The sequence below is a fragment of the Geotrypetes seraphini genome, chromosome 2 (assembly GCF_902459505.1).
Source record: "Geotrypetes seraphini chromosome 2, aGeoSer1.1, whole genome shotgun sequence".
Taxonomy (NCBI): Eukaryota; Metazoa; Chordata; class Amphibia; order Gymnophiona; family Dermophiidae; genus Geotrypetes; species Geotrypetes seraphini.
Genome location: NC_047085.1, coordinates 381,353,723 through 381,378,142, shown reverse-complemented (window position 1 = coordinate 381,378,142; position 24,420 = coordinate 381,353,723). Strand labels below are relative to the sequence as shown.

At 39.3% G+C, this 24,420-nt stretch overlaps 1 protein-coding gene across 1 annotated transcript in view; it reads left to right on the top strand.

Moving 5' to 3' along the window:
* Nucleotides 1–24,420, top strand: part of KCNH8 (potassium voltage-gated channel subfamily H member 8) — a 346,041-nt gene that overhangs the window by 212,048 nt on the left and 109,573 nt on the right. The window contains exon 10 of the mRNA XM_033930671.1: nt 4,678–4,927. Coding sequence (XP_033786562.1) covers nt 4,678–4,927 — 250 coding nt within the window. The remainder of the gene's footprint in view (nt 1–4,677; nt 4,928–24,420) is intronic.

The window sequence follows — 24,420 nt, the reverse complement described above, 5'->3', positions numbered from 1 at the left end:
GGAATTCCAAGCAACCCCGTATTGCCTTATCCAAATTGAAAGCTCAGCGATCCTTAGGAGGAGTGAATTACCCTTCATTCTTGAATTACCATCATGCTTTTATTATGAAACAATGGGTAATGGGATATCACACCTCACGAAGTGGAGACCCGCCTACTTGGGTCCCTCTGGAATGTGAGTTTTATGGTAGACAGCGTATTGAAAACATAGCCAGCACTCTGCTAACCAAAGCTGATCAAAAGAATCCAATTCTCGCAGCATACAAATATGCTATTGGCACTGTAGATTCTACCTTTTCATGTACATGGAATGATTCAGCCTTGATTCCCATATGGAATAATGATCGTTTTAGAATATCAAATTCTACATTATCTTGGCAAGAGTGGCAGAAAAGTGACATTTGGCTAGTTCAAGATCTTATGAATTCAAATGGTTGGCTGTCATTCCAGGAGCTCTCGGACTCTACTGGCCTAAATAAATCTCAATACTTCCGGTGGCTGCAACTAATTCATTGTATTAGTCATTCCATGACTACAATCCCAAAGATATCTGTAAGTCCTGGTTTATCAACTATGCTTTGTTCTTTCTCCAATATTCCCCTTAAAGCATCCATGTGGTATAAACTTATTCAGAGGTCGGAATTTCCTGGTCCTATGGAAACAGAAATCAAATGGCAAAATCAACTTCAATTACCTTCAGATGCTATTGACTGGATTGAGCTATGGTCATCTCTATTCAAGTCCATACGTTCAGCCTCTCTCCTCCAATCACTATTCTTTGTTTTCCACAGAGCTGTATGGACTCCGGTACTATCTAATAAGATTAATTTGACGGAATCCAATCTTTGCTGGACATGTAAACTCCACATAGGTACCATGGAACATCTTTTATTCTCTTGTCCACACGTCCAACTGTACTGGGATAGAGTATGGGCCACTATTTGCGACATACTGAGTATCTCTGATACTATCTCTTTTAAGCACATCATATTAATGGCGCAAGCACTATCGGTCCCTATAAACAAGTCGAAAGCCCATCTGCTCACTATAATGCTTGCTTTAGCGATACAGTCAATCCTTTATTGCTGGAAAGACTTATCCAAGATTGATTTCCATATGTGGTGGAATGCATTGTGCCTTACGGGCAAATATGAAAAAGCTTATGCTGAGAAATCTAATACTATGTCTAAATATTTAGATATATGGGAACCTTTAATTGAATACTGTTCTAATTGACCTTTTGTACTTTATCAGATTTTGATACTTAGATACTTGGTACATTATCACTAGATATACTTAACTCTTCATACATTCTCCTTTATACATGTTTGTATTATGTATTTGCTGATGACTGTGCTTTGAATTCACATTGTTCTGTTCAGATACCTGTATTTCACTATACACAAAACTCAATAAAATTTGTTGAACTTAAAAAAAAAAGTACACAGCATCTATGCTACTCCAATTTGCAAAATACTGTAGATGTACTTACACTTTAAGTATTTTTGCTTTTATCTGTAGATTCTCATGAAGAGTAAGGAAGGAACGATCAACATTTCTAACCATATATCGAATCTGTCTCAAAATCACTTGACAGCTCGACAAAATGGTGTACTAGTAAAATTAGTTTGAATTAACTTCCAATTTTATTGAACTTTTTTGCAATCCTTCCTTATTATGTCACAACCTCTCCATATCACCTGTTTCCTGATTTCCAAGAACTACCTAGTTAAGAGGATTCAGAATACAATATGGTAAGAAAAAAACATTTTGAGAGCACAGCCAGAATTTTTACTTTATTCCATTTTGGGCTCTTTTTACAAAGGCGCGCTAAGGCCTTAACGTGCAGAATACCGCGTGCTAAATTGCCGCTCATGCTAGCCGCTACTGCCTCCTTTTGAGCAGGTGGTAGATTTTTGACTAGCGCCTGCTAATCCGGTGCGTGCGTTAAAAATGCTAGCACACCTTTGTAAAAGGAGCCCTTTATCACTTGGATCACAGAAAAGCATGCATTTTATTGCAATGACTTGTAGTCAAAGAGGCCAATATACTAACTTGCAGGATTTTGTAATGATTAAACTATTCCTGTGATAGAGTCCCTTTTACAAAGCTGCAGTAAGCACTAACATGTACTTAACACAGCAAAAAAAAAAAAAAAAAATCTTACAGGTGGTGTGCTGAGGCAACCCGCTGTGTTTGGATGTACATACACTACCCACATAATAAATATATTTATTTTGTAGCTCTGGGGACAGGTCTGAGGGAGGCAGGTCTAGGTTGGAGAATGAACATGTTCTTCACTAACTGATTAGTACGTGAACGTTGTTGAATGCTAACTGATTAGCGCAGGTTTAGCACATGAGTTCCTACCACTACAAAATAGATGGAGGTAGGGGCTCACATGCTAATGGCAAAATTAGCAAGTGGACATGAATATGAAAAATAGAAAAATCAGCCATTTTACTGCTGCATTAAAAAATGACCTCAGTGCACGGGAATGACCAGGATAAGGATGGGCTAATGTCATTTTTTATCACAGTTTGGTAAAAGAGCCCCATAGTTAGTTAAGGCTGAAAATGAAGTCTGTAGTAGAGAATGGTATGGGGATGTGGATCTGCGCTTAACTGCGGGACAGGGATAGAGCCCATGGGGATGGGACAAACTTTGTCTCTGTGTCATTCTCTAAAACCTCAAGACTAGCCTTAAACAGGCTGTTCCAGCTAGATGGAATAGCATCTATAAAATGCTAGTGTCAATATGTAAAGACACATTGTAGACATTTGGCAACTGAATTCCATGATTAAAAAGAAAAAAAACTGCAGAAGCTGCTTTTGGATTAGATGACATAATTTTTATCTTGTCTGCCTTTGATTTGCCAACATGAATCTTGTCTGATGATCAGACTTCTACTATCTGCAATGTCCTTCCATGACATGCCCAGTTGGTCAAGCATCTTACTGTTACTGCAATAGATTTAACCATTGTTGCTGGTATCAAGGAACATTTCTGACTTTTAATAGACACTTATTTTCCTGTTCATTCACTACACAGTGTTAGTTCTTCTCTACACCTATATCTGAAAAACAATCCAATTATCTTCCCAGATGATGTAAAACTGAACCGATCATGAACTAATTCATATTTTATTTAAGCAATGGTACTGTATTATGTTGGTATAATCCACTACACGTGCTGTAATTCCTAGGTCAACTAACCTACATATTAATTTCTGTAATCCATTCTTAAACTAAATAGGTAAAGGTGGAATAGAAGTATTTGTATAATAATAATAACAATTAACCAATTAATTGGGAAGGTTGCCCCAAAACCAGATCAAAATGGAAGGCTCTATTTGTGATATATAAACAGTTGTATAGAATATTGTCCCTTTTAATAAAAAAAAGATTTAAATATAAAATCTTGAGTCTTCAAGGCTTGTGAATATGAGGACAGAGCCCATGGAAATGGGGCAGGGATGGAGACTGAGCCTGCAGGGATGGGGAAGAGACAGGGGCAACCTTTGTCTCCATGTTATTCTCTACTCTGTTGCAAACATTTTGCTTTTTTACTTAGCTATGGGGAGGCTTGCATGTATGTACCTTCTAGAAAATGTGCTGTAGCTTTTTTTTTTCTGCCTTTTATACTGCAGTTAGTCTTAGCCTGATGATAGGGATTGTTCTGATTGGCCCATGAAGGATGCTCTCTAACTTGATTGGTTCTTAGGAATACATACATCTTCTCTGATCATCTCTCTGCACATATTTAAATCCTGGAGCTCCCTTTTTTTAACACTTGGATAGGTCCCACTTGCAAGCCCTTGAGTGTTACAGTTTTGCAAGTCTTCAGCACCAAAGCCTACCTGTCTTCTGCATATGAACCTGCTCTGCCAGCCCTGGCCTTAGCCTGTTTCCTGACCACTCTTCTGCCTGCTGTTTTGCTATTGTTCCTGTTCTGAAAGTATTATAAGCCCTGGCCTATCTCCTTCCATATCCAACTCTGCCTCTGCGGGTAACACCGTAGGATCATGCTTCAAATCCTGGCAGCCTCCAAGTGTTTGAGGGCTCAACCTGAAGGGAGAGGGGGCTGATTTAAAAGAAAACATATAAATTAGTCTTATTTTCCCTGTGTCCCTCATGGTGGTTGACCCAGCCATGATACTGTACCTCAGTGAGGATAGCTCTTTTTTTTCTATTAAAAAACAGTTTGTGAAGCTTATTAGCACAACTTTTCAAAACATACTGTAATCAGTGAGTTGGTTTGCATGATCTTGCTTTGCAACAGCTCATTAATTCTGAGTTTACTGGTATCAGACTATGCTCAAAATTTTAAAACTTGCAAAGTGACATATTTAAATTATTTTTTACAGATAGTATTTTGCTTTAAAAATAAATCATCCTCATGCTATCTTAACTTTTGCACATATGGGAGAATTTTTACATATTTTTAAATTTGAGAGCCTGTTTATGAAAACCTCTACAATTAAAACACAGGCCTCAAAGAAAGTGCAAATAAGGTAGCAATACATCTTTAAATAGTTCATATTTAAAAATAGGAAAAAGCCTTAAAAATATTTAAAAATAATGTGCATAACAGCAGAAAGCCATTAGCTCCTTCTTTAAAAAAAAATGTAAATGAATGATTTTGCACTTACCTATCCTGTTCCCTCATATTTTGACAGCTTTTGAAAGATTTTCCTGATGAGCTGCGCTCAGACATCACCATGCACTTGAACAAGGAGATTTTACAGCTGTCTCTTTTTGAATGTGCCAGCCGCGGTTGCCTCAGGTCTTTGTCTCTGCATATCAAAACTTCCTTCTGTGCTCCTGGAGAGTACCTCCTTCGGCAGGGAGATGCATTACAGGCTATCTATTTGGTGTGCTCAGGTTCTATGGAAGTACTCAAAGATAACATGGTGCTCGCAATTCTTGGTAGGTGTAACCTGAAGGTACCACAGAAACTGCATTTAGCTGTCTTATATTTTGTATATTAAACTACTGAAGAATGATAAATTTTAATTGAAATATTCTGTTTTCTGAAATACACTACTATCATATCTGCACATCCATCAATTTATACATATGAGTTAGCTGTGGGGCCTTGTAGTTCATATCTCCCATTCATGTGTGTAACAAGATGTATTTGTTTTTCTTATATAATTCCTTCCAATTTTAATTAGGTTATTAGTTACAAAAGACAGATTTTTTAAATTATTTTGTAAAAGTTCATCTAATGATTCACTGGTATAGAACTCACTGTGTCATTTGGAAGAAATAATGCAATTGTTTTCAGTGGAAGAGCATTGCTCTGTCCTGCTGTGCCAGGTACTTGATTCATTTCCTAGCTCAAGCCTTCCACTCTCTGGAGCCAACCAGGGATAAAGATGCTGTGGAGGCAGAATTTTATAGCCTCTCAATGAGAGGAAGTAATGGTCAATGCATAGTTGTATATTCTCAGTCCCAGAACACATTAACTATATCATGTCTATTCTTCCATTATTTTATACTATTTAAGGTAATTTTGTACAGTGCTCAGAAAATAGCTATCACGTAGCACTATTGTGTTTGTTTCATGTTCAGAAAAAGTAAAACTGCACCACTTTCAATCATCGCACTGTATTCACAGCTTATCAAATATGGAGAGACAATTCCTAATTTTAAGAGAAAGAATTAAGTGCACTTATCTGGTTCCATTTAAATACTGTATTTTTCGGACCATAAGATGCACTGGACCATAAGACACACCCACCTGTAGAGGAGAAAAAAACAAGGAAAAAAAAATTTAGTTCAGAATTTTTTTCTTCTTAGTTTTTCCTCCTCTACACGTAGGTGCGTCTGGTGCTGGGAAGCCCAAAGCCCGAAGCCGCCCACAGCCACCCGAAACCTGCAGCCACCCAAAGCTCAAAGCCACCAGAAGCTGCCCACAGCCGCCCAAAGCCTGAAACTGCCCACAGCCCTCCTGGTACCTTTTTTAGTGGTGGTGGTCCAGCGTGATCTCCTGGACGGCTGCCTTTGTCTTAGAAGAGCGACAACGCAGGAGTGCGACATTGGGTGCTCAAATTTGAGCACAGATCCCAGATCTACTTATAAACTAAGGCCCTGATTCTGTATAGGACGCCCGGGAGAGGTGTCCTATTCAGAATCGGGCCTACACTAAACCCCGATTCTGTAACCGGCGTCCATGGTACAGACGCTGGTTAGAGAATTGGGTTAGATTAGACACGGCCCGCTACACTTATCACGGCAAGGGATCTCTCTGGTGCTATAAGTATAGCGGGCCGTGGCCTCCTGTCCGATTGCCGGCAGGAGGGTGCCCAAACCCTCCTACTGGAAGATGCCCCCCCCCCGACACTACCGACAGCCCCCCCCCCCCGACACTACCGATCGCTGGAAGGAGGGTGCCCAAACCCTCCTGCAGCCCCCCCCCCGACCCTACCGATCACCGGCAGGAGGGTGCCCAATCCCTCCTGCCGGAAGATGCACCCCCCCCGCGCTAACAGCCCCCAAACCTCTCCCCCACCAAACTAACCTTTTCTTATTGGCCAGACGGGTCTTGCCCGTCCAGCCGGCAGGCTCGCCTCATCGAAATGAGGCGGGCCCGCCCCTTCCCGGCCCATCCCTCTGAAGCCTAAGGCCTGATTGGCCCAGGCTGTAGAAGCCTGGACCAATCAGGCCTTAGGCATAGCGGGTCCACCCATCCCCACTAAGTCTAAGGCCTGATTGGCCCAGGCGCCTAGAGCCCGCGGCCCGCTATACTTATAGCGGCAGAGAGATCCCTTGCAGCAATAAGTATAGCAGCCACATCTACTTACAATGTAGACCAGCATTTTGTTGGCCTACATTGTAAGCATCTCTTCCTCTACTAGGGAGACGCGTAGGGCCGCCTAGGTTCTCCTAAGGCCCGCCTAAGGCCCTCAGGCGTCTTGCGGGCCTCCCTAGGCTCCAGGAGGTGCCTTCAATATAGGCGGCCAGCCTGGGGAGCATTTTTTTAAAAACTTGCATCCCGATTGGCTGATTAGACAGCTGTAGGACGCCTACAGCTGCCTAAAATCGGGACGCACTTTGTTGAATCAGGGCCTAAATGTCCAATTAAGTGCTAACAATCAATAATTGTTGTTAATAAGCACTTAATTGACAGCAGCTAGGACTTATGTGTGAATCTACCCTATAAGCTATACCATCTGTGCCCAAATTTCCTTGTGTGCAACTCAAAAGTGGGTGTGACCATGGGCAGGTCAGGGCATCACAGAAATTAGGTACCATGTTATAGAATACCTGCAATTGTGCACCTAACTACCATCAATTGAGCTCAAGCCTTTACACCAGAATTTTGCGGGCATAAATGCCCACACCCAAAGTTAAACTCAAAATGCACGCTAAGCTAGTATTCAGTAAGGGTTGCTTTATGCAGAGTGCCCTTTACAAACTACTATCTATCTCAGATCATAACATTGCCTAACTTTGGGCACCATTTACTGAATCTATCTCTATACAAATATTTTAAGCAGCTATAAAGAATTAATATGTTTATTCCATCATTACTTTTATGTTGACCTGTGAAGTGTTGGATGTATGATTTTTATTTGTGAGGCTTTCTTTTAATCTATTTATAAGCACAATTTTGTTTTAATTATGCATATATTTTTGGCTTCTGTGTATGCAGTGCAATAGTAAGGAGAGTGGGGGTGGGGAGGAGGGGGACGTACCACTCTGGGCGATGTCTTGGCGGGGGCACCAGCACCTCTTCTCCACCCCCACCCTATGTACCTCTTGAAATATTCACTGGCCCAAGCAGCATCTTCTACTTCATGCTTATGCCAGCTAGGCTCCCCTCTGATGTCGCTTCCTGGTCACAGGACCAGAATGTGACTTCAGAAGGAAGCTGAGGCCAACGTAAGCAGGTGGAAGATGCTTCTCGTGTAGATGAACATTTCAAGAGCAGTGGAAAAAAGTAGGGGGTGCACAGTGCGAAGATGCCAGGTGCCACCATACTGGGTGCCTCCCTCTCTTGTGTGCAACTGTGAATAAGGTGTCATTCCATGTCCAGTGGTCCAGTATTGAATATCATCCCCACTCAACCTCCTCCAAATTGAATTAAATTTTGTGCAGACATTCCCTATAGTCTCAAATGAAACCATATAAAATTTTTCAGTTGGATCACTATTGGTTTGAGACCTAGAAGCTGTCAAATGAACATCACTCTCAGAGTACTCTGTTCTGCATAACACAAAATGGCAAATTTGCCCAACCACTACAGCCCAACAAAGCATCCAAGAGATCTGAAATGTTTTGGATTAATACAACCCCTGGCACTAACTTCATGTGCAAAGTTTGGAATGTAACGTTAGTTTACCTCCCCTTTCATAAGCCAGCAAAGTTGGCAAAAAATATTATAAAAGAAATTTAATGCTTACTTTGACTCCTCATTGCTCCTGGCCTGTATTTTGATTCAAGTCATAACTATATCAGCAGTCATGGCATATGACATGCACATAGGATTTGCATTAAGAGGTTTTGCAGCCAATTGGAAGCAAATATATAAGTAAACAAAGAAATTATATTAGTGCTTTATACAAATTTTGGCCGTTGTTTGACTGCAAATATCTCAACTGTACATCATCCAATTTTAAAAAATTTTTATATGACTTGAAAGAGCATCTTTTTTGCTACAAAAGCCATTCTGTTTCATATTTGACCTGGACTTGCGTTGGCCAGAAGTTAGGTCTCAAATGCATGCATTATTCACATGAATATACATGCAGTGGCAAAAAAGGGGGCATCTATGGCATCCTGGACAGAAAAGGGAGAGCAAGGCTGTAAAGATATTCTCAACATAGGAATATGGAATGTACGAAATATGAATCAAGGAAAACTAGAAATTGTTAAAGATCAAATAGAAAAAAAAACAAAATTGTTTTGATAGGGATCGGTGAGCTCAAATGGACAGGACAGGGCCATTTTCAATCAAATGATCACTGAATCTGCTACTCTGGTCATGAAACACACAGGAAAAATGGCATTGCATTCATCCTTAATAATCTTTCAAAGACAGTACTAAAGTACAATGTTATCAGTGATTGAGTCATGTCAATCTGTCTGCAAGGAAAGCCGATCAATATCACTTTGATCCAAGTATATGCTCCAACAACAGATGGATTCTTGCCCAGAAATATCTAAGAAGAAAAAATTTTAAAAAATGAAATTGAATCAGGTTGGACAGACTGGATGGACCATTCGGGTCTTTATCTGCTGTCATCTACTATGTTAGAAGATGAGGATATAGAATTGTTATATGAACAACTTTAAAATGTAATAGATCAAATGCCGAAACAAGATCTACTGATCATTATGGGGGACTTCAATGCAAAAATAGGAAGTACATTTGAAGATGCAGTGGTTGAAAAGCATGGCATAGGAGAAAGAAATGAAGCTGGTAAATACTTAGTACAATTTTGCAAAACAAGCTTTCAATCATGAATACGCATTTCCAACACCACAAATGTTGCCAGTACTCATGGAACTATCCAAATGGCATGTATCAAAATCAAATTGACTATATCTGTGTAGGACAGAGATTGACTCTGCAGTTTTGACTGCAAGGAATATGCAGTTTTGATTGCAAGGACTAAACTGAGAACTGATTGTGTAAGTGACCATGAGCTTTTGACATGCAAGTTCAAGGTGAAGCTTCGCAAGAAGATTATTAGAGACCTCCCAAAATATGACATTTAAAACATTCCATTAGACTCTTGGATAAAACTAAACAACAGGTTTGCCTTGCTTGATACATAACATAGAGAGCCCGAAGAGTTATGGGATGACATCAAATCTGTAATTAGTATGAAGCTACAAAAAACACTCCAGAAGAAAAAGAAAGCCAAGAAATCACCTTGGATCTCAGAAGAAACCAGAAAAGTAGCAGAAGAAAGAAGACAAGCAAAACTATCTGGTAATAGAGATAAAGTATCACAAATGAACCAAGTGTTTCAGCGTCTAGTTCTGCAAGATAAAGAACGATATTTCAAGGATACAGTATTTGTTAGAACATTGAACCAGAATATGTGAGAGATTGTAGCTTAAAGACACCAATGGAATGATATTGAATAATCCAGAATGGATTGATATGGAATGATATTGATTAATCCAGAAAGTATTAAAAATGTATACAAATTAGGCAATGAGGATAACATTGCAGAAATTGAACTGGAAACTGAAGCTGAAGAAGAACCAGATATTTTAAAAGAAGAATCATAGCAGTGATTAAAGCTTTATCGAAAAACAAGGCACCTGGTATCGACAGTATTCTAATTGAATTAATAAAAGGCTCAGAAGGTGCTATCATAGCCCGCACTCAACTGTGTCAAAAGATTTGGAAGGAAAATACATGGCCAATCGATTGGAGAAGATCACTATTCGTATCTATACCAAAGAAAGGACTATAACAACTACAGAACGATTGCATTAATTCCAGAAACCAGCAAATGTTGCTGAAAATAATACAATGAAGGCTACAATCATATGTTGAGCAAGAACTGCCCGAAGTTCAGGCTAGTTTTAGAAAAGGTCAGGGTGTAAGAGACATTATTGCCAATGTTAGATGGATATTGGAGAAGAGCAAAGAATACCAAAAGCCTCTATACCTTTGCTTAATTGACTACAACAAAGCTTTTGAATGTGTGGATCACATGGAGAACTCTAGTGCAAATGGGAATACTCAAACACATAACTCAGCTGATAGAGAGCTTATATGAAAATCAAGAAGCTGCAGTGAGAACTAAATATGGTAACACTGATTGGTTTTCAATAAAACATGACATCAGGCAAGGATGCATCTTGTCACCTTATCTGTTCAACCAGTATGGTGAATCGATCTTCATTAAAGCAAATTTGGAAGAAGAGAATGTTGGTTTCAAACTTGGTGGCCAAAATATAAACAACCTGTGCTATGCAGATGATACAACGCTCATCACTAGCAGCAAGAAGACATGCTGTATCTACTGAGAAAAGTCAAAGCCGAAAGTCATAACATGGGATTAGAACTGAACATAAACAAGATGAAGATCATGAACACAGAAAATGATGTAGATTTTGAGCTTGAAGGTGATTGAAATCCTTTACAACTTCTATTCTATCTCCAGGGCTCTTTTGTAAACAAAGAAACAACTAGCAGGGAGGAAATACTCTGCAAAATAGAACTTGGTCGCTCCTCAATGAAGACTCTCGACAAAGTATTCATAGGCAAGTATGTAACACTCCAAACAAAGATCAGACTTGTCCACGCACTCATTTGCTCATTGGTCAGTTACTATGGAAATAAGACAGAAAGAAGTTTGACTCATTTGAGTTTTGGTGCTGGAGAAGGATTTTAGGTGTGCCTGGACTGCCAGAACTACCAAATCAATTCTGGAAGAGATCAGACTGGTTATGTCACTCGAAACCCAAATGATGAAGTTACAACTGTCTTATTTTGGTCACACCATCAGAAGAGAGAGAGAGATCACTGGAGAAGGACATCATGTTTGGGAAGATTGAAGGAACCAGGCAAAGAGGGCAACCTGCAATCAGATGGCTGGACACGCTGAAAACAACCATGGGGATGACGCTGTAGAACCTTTCCAGAGTAGCACAAAATTGATTTCTTTTTTAGAACCACAAATCATCAAGTCGCTATGACTCAACCATGAGTCTATGGCACCTAACAACAACATGGCATCCTATTGTATAATATGCAAATGAGCTAGAGGTATGAAATTGCATGGTGCAGCTAAGCTTGTTGGGCTTGCCATGCTAACTCAGGATATGACATCCACTGCTTACACATATCCTTATAAATGGCCCATCAAAATGAACACTAAAGCCGATAATCCTCATTCATTTATTCAACTTGCCATCCTGCAGCCTGGCCAATATGTTGCTTGCATGTATGACAATTATTGGTGGATTGGAAAAATCTCTCTAATCTTCTCAGAACACAATGATGCTTTAATTAACTTTTTGCATCCCCAAGGCACTGCTTGATCCTTTCATTGGCCCATTAAAAGATACTGGGTAGATTTCAGAGGAACATATTTTTATGGTTCTTGAAGCACCAATGACACCTCAACAGGAAGGCAATAAAGCTATTCATGAACTGTGATGTCTAATATTGACAACAAATTCAAGGCATTGTACTCAGGCTAGCTGCATGATGATCAGCATTTGAAGTGATTGTGAAGCATGATTTTACTCTTTCCTCACCATACTGTTCTTTGATCACATTAATTTTTCATCTTAATAAAAAATCACAGTTATTAGAAAGCCACAACTTCCCAATTCAAAGTTTCTCTCATTATTCTAGTACCTGTGTATATCTCCAACATATTTAACATTAAACACGGGTTGAAACCTTGGTGTACTTTCAAGCCTATTTTAAACTATTAGGAATAGTGGGTCATAATGTGGCTCAGTGAGTTTTGTAGCCAAAGAATTGTTCTTTCAAATAGTGCAAGAAAGAAAGAGATTGGAGGATGTACAGTTGTGATAAGACATTAAATATGAGTTAAAATGTGCATACATTTTTTTTCAATAATTTTAATAAAGATTTATCTCATAAAAGAAAAGTGCAGTGTGCCTAAAAACGTATGGGGCAGTAACTAGCCATAATCTCTTCCAGTTCTTAAAATCTGAGCTCTATTGTACTTTCTGATCAGGAGCTATGTTGTGTCAAATATTTGCTTGTGCATTCCATAACAAACTTTTTCATCAATTTTGTAGTCCCCAGTGATACACCAAAGCATGCACCAATGATCTGAGTGGTATATTTGGATTCAGCACAAAAAATTGTACTAGAAATATTACTTTTAGATTCGTCGAGCAACTGTCCTCTCCACAACCTGAACCAAAAGTTGATGTTTTTTCATTATCTTCCATGGAACAAAAAAAGTGGCCCCAAAAATGAGGCCCCTAACTTTGGAAGAAGTTGAGATCCTGCTGTAAGACTTTGCACATATTTATTGCATGTCCTATTGTACTTCCAGTAAAAATTTCATCAGCTTCTGAGATGGTCAAGTGGGGAGGCGTAGACCACTTGACATGGAATGGCTCTATGTATTTATTTATTGTAAGATTATCTTACTAGTCTATTGTTGTGTGTAATATTATTATTTCTACTTATTTGTTATTTATCTTATTTTTATTTGTTGTAGTTTTTGAAACCTTCAGTGAAGGTACAGTCAAGATACAGTCATGTAGGGATGTATAATTCTTCAAATGGATAGCGTTCCATTCAGCTACCGTATATACTCAAATATAAATCCATACGAATATAAACAAAGATAACATTCCCCCCTCCCCCCCCATTTTTAGGGGAAAAATGTTACCTTGAATATAAATAGGGTACACTTAAAAGCTGGAATGCCTACCAATGCATAGCGGTGCTTAGGTGGCACTAAGCGCTATTCTACACAGTGTGTATAACTTTTATAGAATTGCAATTAGCGCTGTACTAGTAGGCACTGATTTTTTGGGCAATATATATTTATTTATTTTAATTTATATATTGTCTATATACCATCAGCCCTCACTCCGACATCATTTCCTAGTCGCAGGACCCTTAAGTAATGTCAAAGGGGAGTATCGAGGCTGGCGCAAGCAGCAAGTTGGAGCTGCTGCTAGCATTGGTAAAGAACTAGAGGTATAGTGGTGTGTGGGGGGGAGTGAAGGCATACATGTAGCAGGGGAGGAATGGGAATGGGCAGGGGGATGGGGAGGAGAAGAGATGCCGATGCCCCCACCAAGATGGTGCTTGGGGGTCCGTCTTTCCCTTTACTAAGCCACTACCTGGGATGCCTTACATTTGGCTCAGACCACCTCTATCTTAATGGCTGGAGGGGATGCCAAGCCCCAATAGCCAAAAGGTCTCTTTGTGAGTCCTGCTTATGGTGACCAGAGCAACACTTAAGTCAGCAGGTATACTTGAGCCGCCAATGCCAGCTCTCTTGCTCATGCTCACTTTAGCAACTGAACTGAGCATGCACAGGAGTGCCAAAGTTGTCAACTCAAGTGCACCTCCAATTTCAGTGATGCTCTGTCAGCACAGATGGAACTTGTGAGGAGACCTCTTTGGCTAGTGGAGCTTGGCATTACCACCAGCAAAGGTATATTTGTATATTTAATGTGGCAGGGGAAGGAGGAAATGGAGAGAATACTTGGTACCCTTAGTCCACCTTTGTGCCCTCCCCCTAAAAAATAAAAAAGTACTTCTGGCTAGACCCATGCCCCCTTGTCTTTACACTCTAAGGCAGTTGTGCACTAAAGCTACAGAATGTCAGTGAGCACATGCCTAGCACATACATACTAGTATTCTGTAACTCACATGTGTACTTGGTTCCTAATTTTAGATGGCCTGCTATAGAATAAAGGGATAAATATTTTATTTCATACTTATAGGTTTTGATTTGTGTTTAAGAGTCTTGCTTAATATGTGTGTATATTTTTGTTCAAATGTTTTATTTTTAACTATGTATCTCCACTGTATTACTATTGTATTTACAAAATTTGAATGATACCATTATTATATAAACAATATATACCGTATTTATCAGGAGTTTACAATCTGAAGCATTTCAGTTAACATGTAGTATCTTGAATTTTATACGGTTTTCCAACATATATCAAATATAATAACAACTTTAACAAGAACTTTAGTATATTTTAATTTAAAAAAAAAAAAAAGGAATTTAAAAGGAGTGTGTGGTGCAGTGGTTAGAGCTATACCCTTGGCTCCCTGAGGTTATGGATTCAAATCCCACACTGTTCCTTGTGACCCTGGGCAAGTCACTTAATCCCCATTGCCCCAGGTACATTAGAGTGGGAGCCCGCCAGGACAGTTAGAGAAAAATGCTTGAGTACCTGAATAATTTGCAAGCCACATAGAATTGTAGGATATGCGGAATATAAATTATTATTTTTTTTAATAACCTAAAAAGATCCTCTACAATCTCAGATACAAAGTATTTACAAGAACCAATAAAATCTGGAGAACTTGAGTTGTACAGCTTTTTTACAAACCACATAAAGAGGGTCATTTACAACTAGTCACCTAGCTAGGGAGGTTTTGTAGGTACCTACTTGATTTGATTTTTGCATTTTTATTGTTATTTGTTATTGATTTTTGCTTTTTTTATTTTTTATTTTTTTTGCATTTTATTATTGATTTTTGTATTTTTTTGTTTGTGTATGTGTCAACTGTTCTACCCCTAATGCAGAGACTCCTAGGAGTGGCAGGGTCCATTGGAGAGTTATGATCTTATTGGGGGAAGGGGGCATTCTGATTGGGATGGAGGGTTGAGATTGGGAAGGTTCTAATAAGAGGAGAGTGCAAGTGTTGGGGGGACTGCTCTACATTACCTTTAACATGTGGCTGGGAAGTATTGGGATGTATTTTGAGGCCTAATGCTCCTGAGACTGTAAAATAATCCCGCCATTTTATAGATAATTTATCCAGCGATAACATGACTTTCAGTGTTCACTAAAAGTGACATCATAGAATTTACATGGTACAGAGCTGCATTAGATGTATTTTCATATTTTGCATCTCATTGCTATATAGTGCACAATGACTTAGGGCTCCACTTACTAAGTTTCCAAGTTTGTTAAAATTTGATATACCACCTAAAAATTGTCAAAACGGTGTACATTACATTTTAAAAAGAGTATAAAAATTTGGGGGATATATAATAAAGATCTAAACCATAACAAGACAGGCTGAGACAAATAAGAAAGAGGGGCAGAACTACAGTCACAATAGGAAAGAAAACCAAAGAGGGTCGACACAAAGGGGTAGTGGAAGCTATGCTCTTTCATGTTTAATTTTAAGGGAAGTAGGTGGCCTAGGATGGAAAGAATATCATCTGTCGTAAGCGTCCTTAAATAAAAAAGTTTTTAAGTTTGTTTTAAATTTATCAATATTTTCTTCCTCTCTTAAGTAAAGTGATAGTGAGTTCCAGTGTACAGGCGCGGTAACTGAAAAGATATGTTTCCAGGTGGTGTCATAGAAAAGGTGTCTTAAGGATGGGACATGTAACAGGAATTGATTGCTAGATCTTAAAGTTCTTGATGAGCAATAAAGGATAAATAATCTATCATTAAAATCCGGTGTGTACAAAATTTTTGTTTTAAATGTAAGCAGTAAGATTTTATAGGTAATTCTGTGGGTGTTAGGAAGCCAATATGATTTTATTAGAGGTGCCACATGGTCAAATTTTTTTGCTTTATGTATTAATTTGACAGTGGTATTTTGGATAATTTGTAATCTTAGAAATTCTTTTTGAGTGATTCTGTGATATAAAGAGTTACAGTAGTACAATTGTGAGATTACTGAGTGAAGAATGTTAAGGGATGATGGTTCTAATAGATTTGAAATTGATCTGATCATTTTTAATTTATAGAAGCATTTTTTGACCACTGAACTAAATTGTGAATGAAAAATCAGTTTATCGTCGATTTATGACACCTAGGATTATATTTGAGGTAAATAGGAGAGATGGCTGGTCTTCAGTATTCCAAGAGAAGATAATTCCCATTGATTTTGATGGTTTAGGAATAACATATTACTAAGTAGTCATTGATCAATTGTTTACCGTTTGATATTAATATCTTGAATGTCTTGTTGATTAGTTAGATTAATTGGGTGTAGTAAATGGATGTCATCAGCGTAGGTGTATACTGTAAACCCGATTGATTGTGCAATTGTAAGGAGGGGAGCAGTAAAAATGTTGAATAGAAGAGGGGAGAGAATGGATTCTTGTGGTATGCCAAAGTCTTGTTTGAAGGTGTCTGATGAAGATTGTCCGACCTTAACTCTAGAGTTTCAATTTGAAAAGAATGAGGCAAACCAGTCAAGGGCCAATGGAAGCAAAGTCTATTGAGAAGAAGTTTATGGTCGATGTGTCGAAGGCGGCTGAGAGATCGAGTAATATAAGTAGTACTGTTTTCCTTTGGCCTAAATAGGTCTCACAACATCTATTCTTAACTATCAGAGAGTGTTCTGTGAAGTGATTTTTCCTGAATCCTGTTTGATTTGGGTGACATATATTTGTTTTTCAATAAATTCATATAGCTGGTTAAATATTATTTTCTCAGTGAGTTTTGTCAGAAAAGGAAGGTAGGATATTAAACAAAGTGGTGCTACTAATTAGCATGCGTTGAATGAAAAGAAGCCCATAGAAATTGAATGATCTTCTTCGCATTCAATATGCCGCTAATCAGTAGCACCACTTTGTAAAAAGAGCCCTTATTTATCACTGTGTTATGGTGATTTATATTAGTCCCGTTTAACACACATTAAGGGGCAAATGATGAGACTTAGGCCCTCTTTTACTAACGTGTGCTAAGCATTTTAGCGCATATTTAGCACGCACTAAATCAACGCATGCGCTAACTGCTAATGTGTCCATGGGATAACATGCACGTGTTAGCGTTTAGCACAAGTTTAGCGCGTGCTAATATTTACTGCGTGCTAAAAAGCATAGCGCAACTTAGTAAAAGAGGGGGGTTAGAGTCCCAACACATGTTGATAACTTCTTCCACTTAATATAGAGTATGTATAACAGAGGCTATTATTGAATAAGAAGGTGACCTGGTAGTTAATGGATGAAGGAATGGTATAAATAAAAAAACAAAGAAGAAAGAAAAAAAGAAATTATAAATTTGAAAATACACTGAATGATTAATTTATATACTTATACAGCACCCTATGCAAGACTGCTCACGAGTAGGGAAAGCATGCAGAAGCTTAGATTAAAAATCCTTCTCTTGAAAGTGTTTAGAAAGTTTGCATAGTACATACTGAGTACATGTTATTGCACTACAAAGAAAATAAAAATTTACTGAAAAGAGGGACCAGGGATACAATGTGTGCCTTTGGGGCTCATTTAAAAAAAAAAACGTGGAGGGGCATAATCGAAAGGGACGTCTAAGTCCTGATGAGGCTCTTTTGAACCTGGGCGTGGCAGCCTATTAAAAATGGACAGCTATGTGGTAGAATGGTCAAGCATGAAAAATAAAATAGCCATTATATTTTCCTCTCATTGCTCTGGATTTACTAGTCAGGGTTTGTTTTTAAGATAAGGACCTATCCAAGGGCAAGGGAGGAGGGTTTAAATGGCTAGATAAAATTACAATTGGAGTAGCCAGAACACAAACCAAAGTCCGGAAATTCTTTGAAAGAACAATTCCAGCTCATAGTGCAATCCCTAATCCTAGGATTGCTAGACTACTGCAACATCCTCTACCTCCCCTGCCCTGCCACGATGACCAAGCAACTACAAACAATCCAAAATACTGCTCTGAGACTCATCTACTCACTGAGGAAACATGATCATATCACAGAAGCCTACATCAACTCACACTGGCTACCAATCCAAGAAAGAATATTATTTAAATTCTACTGCATGATATTCAAAACCCTAAATGGAAACAGCCCAGCCTACCTAAACAATCGCCTCATCCAAGCAACCTCAACCAGACATAGAAAAACGCACTCCCCTTTCACACCTCCCCCGATCAAGGAAGTAAAACGGTCAAAACAATACGACGGCCTCCTAGCCACTCGAGCTGCAGGAATGGATAACCAAATCTCCAACCTACTGTTAACCACCCCAGACTACAAGATTTTCAGAAAACAAATAAAAACTATACTCTTCAAGAAAGCCCTGAAACAGTCCTAACCACACCCACTCTTAAAATCTCTTACTCTTAACAACACTTTTATCTATCAAATGCTATCTAAAACCCATAATTTCACCATATTCTTACCTCCTAAAGACCTCCACTTCCCTTTGGTAACTCTTTATCCAATGTTTATTACCTTAAAAAATTCTATGTCATCGCTTATTCTATTCCTTTTAATTTGTATGTAATTCCTGTTTTTTAATTTGAATGTAATCCGCCTTGAACCGCAAGGTAATGGCGGAATAGAAATCACTAATGTAATGTAATGTAATAAAACAAACAGGGGATTATATATTGACTTAAATATGTGTTTTGTGCTGAGGTCATTGGAAACAGGAGTAGGCCTTCTCTCATGTCATTAGAATTAATATATAAGCTCTGTTGAAGACCAGAGAAGATACACATAGGCTGTAGCTTAGTTTTATGATGTCCCATTGTTTCAATTTGTGTCCAGTCTCCAGAGACCTGCAGGAGAGATAAGGGTTGGCTTTTGACCTGGTTGCTATAGAGATGGACTTTTCTTCTTACTACAGAGATTACATTCCAGGGGAGGGGGTTTCCCTCTCCTTTTTTGCAGGGTAAAATTAGAAATGCTAATTGGATATACAAAATCATGAATTAAATTTTAGTAAACTAATAGCGTAGGGACTTTCATATATATATTATTCAGATTGAAATATAATTACCTCTAACAATTGTACTGGAGGAGTCATATAGGAAAAAGTAGGGTCTGTGGGAGTGGATTGGCCACACCCCTTTTCTTTCACTGAGACACGGGATTTTCAATGCATGCTCTTAAATGACTCAGTAATATGGGAGCAGTAATAACTCTTAAAGAGAAATGATTTAAAGCTGTGTGAATGGATAATTTTTCCTCTAAGTATATTGTAATACTTTTTCCTGGTTTCTTCTGTACTTTTCTTTATTAGATAAGCTAGTTTTAAAATGTAACTTTTAAGAATCTGTGTGTGAAGGAGATGGGCACTCCCCCAATTTGCATACAAGCACCTTATATGGTATCAAGTATTCATGACCAATTAGATGCAGGCAGGAAAATGTCATCATCTATCTATAATAATAAAACCCTAGAGCGCGCATGCACTCTTGAAAATTCATGATTCCTGGCGCCGTGAGGTGTGCTTCTGTGGCAGTATTCTATTTGACACCTCACGGCGCTTGCAGGGGCTGGAGGCGCGTGCGGTGGCTGAAGGCGCGCGACTGTGCTCTCTCCCTGCCTGCGTCCTCGGCATGTCACCGCCCACCCTCACTCGTCGCTGCCTCTCACTCGCGCAACTGTGCTCTCTCCCTGCCCGCGTCATCTCCCACCCTCACTCGCCGCTGCCGCTACTGATCCTCCTCTTCAGAGCACCCTGCGATCGTGGCCGGCTTTAAAGAACTTCGCAGGCCGCTCTCCAACATCAGTAGCACGCTCCCTCTGACACACGGGATCGCGTCGGAGGGAACATGCTACCGAGTTGGAGAGTGGCCTGCTAGGTTCTGAAGGGGATCAATACCGGGAGCCAGGGGGAGAGGGAAAGGGAAAGGGGGCTGCTTTGGAGGGAGGGGTGTGCTGGGGGGAGACAGAAGGTGCTATGGATAGGAAGAGGGAAAGGGGGCTGCTTTGGGGGGGAGGTGTGCTGGGGACAGACAGCTTTGCTCTGGGGGGGGGAAACAAAAGGGGCCATGGAGAGAGAGGGAAAGGGGGCTGCTTTGGAGGGGAGGTGTGCTGGGGACAGACCGCTTTGCTCTGGGAGGAGACAGAAGGGGCCATGGAGAGATAGGGAGAGGGAAAGGGGGCTGCTTTGGGGTGAGGTGTGCTGGGGACAGACAGCTTTGCTCTGGGGGGAAGACAGAAGGGGCCCTGGAGAGACAGGGAGAGGGAAAGGGGGCTGCTTTGGGGGGGGAGGTGTGTGCTGGGGGCAGACAGCTTTGCTCGGGGGGGAGACAGAAGGATACAGACAGCGGCCAAGGAGAGAGAGATAAAGAAACACAGACAGACACATCTATTCTAGCACCCGTTAATGTAACGGGCTTAAAGACTAGTTAGGTATATTTAAGTGAACCTAGCAGAACAGAATTTTGAAGGCGTTATGTCAGGGAAGTTGCATTTACACTCTCTGACTTGTAATGTTCCTCCATTGTACAAATGAATGCCTTGAAACAGGACTGTGTTGAATTTTAATAAAACAAGATTTTATCTGGAACATTTGTACAATTATCATCATTTCAGTGCACCTATGGGCAGGGTAGAACCAAAACTCTGCTCAGTCCATTCACGTCCAACTCACAAGTCGTCCAAAGTAAAAAAAACAGCTTAGGATACATTTTCAAAAAATACGTCTAAAATTTTTTTTGTTTTGAAAATCGTCTAATTATACGTCCTGCCATTCTGATTGTCCAAGTCGTTAAAGCTACCATCTTTAAACCACATTTCCGTCCAACTTGCCGTCCAAGTCCAAAACGCCTAGAACAAGCCCTGTTGGACATGGGAGAGGTCTGCAAAGTGATGTACTGAACACCCAGACATGGCACCTAAATAGTGGGGTACCTTACAGGGCACTGCTGTGAATTTCACAAAAAGGGTACCAAGTCTTCTCCCCACTACAGCTCCCTCCAAACCACCTCCAGAATCCTCTAGACCCACTTATCTACCACCCCAATAGCCCTTATGGCTGCAGGAGCCACTTCTATGCCACATTCAAAAACTGAGTAGAGAAAATGTCCATTTTTGAAGCCACAAGATGTCTGTCGTTTTTTTTGTTTTGTTTTGTTTTTTTGAAAATAGCCTAGCTAGATGTTTTGTCCAGCTTGACATCTAATTTTTATTGCCATTTTTGGAAAAAAAAAAAAAAAAAAGTATAAATTTAAAACGTCCAAAACAAGCCATTTGCACATAGGAGGGACCAGCATTTTTAATGCCAACAGAGAAGTGGGGCACCCTAGGGGGCATTGCTGTGAAATTCAAATTAAGCATGCCAGATATACATCTCACCATAACCCCCGCACATTAGAACATAAGAATAGCCTTACTGGATTAGACCAATGGTCCATCTAGCTCACTAGCCCATCCTCATGATGGCCATGCCAGATCCTGGCAAATCTAGTACCTGGCAAAAACCCAAATAGTAGCAACATTCAATGTTATTGATCCAGGGCAAGCAATGGCTTCTCCCATGTCTGTCTCAATAACAGACTATGGACTTTTCCTCCAGGAAATTTTCCAAATCTTTCTTAAAAACATGCCTCTTATATGCTCCTTTATGATTTAGACACCATGGAGACAAAACGACCAGAAAGACATCCAAAATTCAGTTTCGAAAATGCCCACTTCGACGTTTTGACTAGTAAGACATCCAAGTGCAGGATAAAGCCATCTTTTGGACGTCTGTTTTTTTTTAAATGAGCCCTTTAGAGGCTGGTTATATAAACATCTCCTAAATCAGCCAGTGCCTAGAAAAATGGTACTGGCCATGTGTCAATCACGCTTCAGTGCCATTTACAGAATCGCATCTAACTTAGGCACCTGAAATGTTGACCAAGGTTTTAAAGGCCTACATTTCTGGTGCTTGTTTTTGGAAAAATGTGCTTAGTGGTGCCTAAGTCACTCTCTTCTCATAGAAATGCCCACTTAGGCATTAGGCGCCTCTAAGCGCCATGTGATAGGCACCTATCTTTTATAGAATCGAATGGATGCCTTTCACCCAATTAATTTTTTTTTTTTCAGTTATTGAGGTTAAGGGTATTTTGCCAATTAAGTTAGGCGCCCTTTATAGAATTAGCCCTAAAATGTTTACATTGGTATTTTTTGTGATTGAAATGTATACATTGATTTGTAACTCACATTACATTTTTTATGGATAGACAAATAACACTGGTCAACAAAAAAAAAAAAAAGTTTTTCTTTGCTACTGAGAACTTAAGAAGTGTTCTTAGTTAATTTAATGATGCTGATTTCAGATCTGTAATTGAAACTCAGCTAGCACATCAGGTTTCTGAGATACATGTTACTGATTTTTTTAAATCTACAAATATAGCCAAAATATACACTTTCTTAAGGCTATGAAGCCACCTTGTATATAATTTTAGAATTTTTTTTAGAATTTTTTAAATTTTTTAACCCGACCCTCAGTGGCACCACTCAGGACTCAAACTTCTCATTGTCCTGAGCTTTATGTGTCTGCTTTATGTTTGTAAAGTATTGACTGTTACAACGGAGGTAGATGGCTAAGGGGATTGAGCCTTGAGAAAGCAAGCGAGGCGAAACATGTCGGCTTTGACATCCCTTACTAGTGCTGACATCTCTGACCAAGAAGACTTAGCCATATTTTAAGCTAAGTATTTATCTTTATAAGAGAATATCTTTATAAGAAAATAATAAATAGAAATATAAACAGCAGAAAGCTCTATGAAAAAAATAAATAATAAATGACCCGATGACGAGCAGACACATAAAGCTCAGGACAATGAGAAGTTTGAGTCCTGAGTGGTGCCACTGAGGGTCGGGTTAAAAAATTTAAAAAATTCTAAAAAAAATTCGAAAATTATATACAAGGTGGCTTCATAGCCTTAAGAAAGTGTATATTTTGGCTATATTTGTAGATTGAATATTGTGGCACCTTGATGAAGATTTCAATAATAGTGCGTTGATTTAATTAACTGATTTTTTTTAGACAGTTTGACATATCAGCACAATATTGCGAGTATGAACTGTGTCCCACCAAACTTGTGTTAAAGAGTTTGCTCTGAAAACAAACACGAAGACAATAAGGAGACATGTTGCAGCATATATTTACGCCTCTCTTAACTCACACAAAAGTGATGTCAGCATGTTCAGAAATGTTTGAGACACTTGCTTTTATGCTTGTACTGTACATTTCTCTCTTTGCAAGAACCAATAGTCTCCCATCATACTGGGAATGAACTTTCCCTGATATCTGCTTTCCATCACCTTGATATCTTGATGAAATCTTTCCCCATGTTCTTCATTGACATCACCAAGATTGGGTGGGTAGAAGTCAAGGTGAGAATGTAAGAAGTGCATTTTAAGTGACATTCTGGCACTCATTAGCTGATATGCTGTCAGCATGTTCTCCACAAGCTCAGCATAATTCTCTGATCTATTTCTTTTTGTGAATCCATCTATTTTTGTCTTGCAAAAATAACAGTCTGAGTGATGATTTGTTGGTTCATGCCACACCATGGGTACAGCAAAAAGCATCTTCTGCCGTTTCCCATTAAGCCACTGGGGGGGGGGGTGGGGGTTGGTTTTTTTTTTTTAATCATTTTTATTAGAAAGAGTTCAACAGGGTAACAGGAACAACACAGATACCAAAAGCGCAAATACAAATAATCAGTACAAATACAAGAAAAATACACTCTCCACCGATAGCTGCATGGATGATACAGTTACAACCAAGCAACAAAGGGAGACCAGCCCCACCCTGCAAGCTGAGGCTAGGAAATAGCTATTAGCAGACAGTACAACACACGAGGTGCCCATGCTTTATCTTGGTCACCAACTTTACATTACATTTGTGATTTCTATTCCGCCTGTGCCTTGCGGTTCTAAGCGGATTACAATTAAAAGAGATCAGGACATTACCGAGAGAATTACATTACAACGATTTAAGTAAATTACATGTTGTGGTATAGAAATACAAGTTTAAGATATCTGGATTTATCGATAGAATAACTTGACAGGGTTCAAGTAGTTA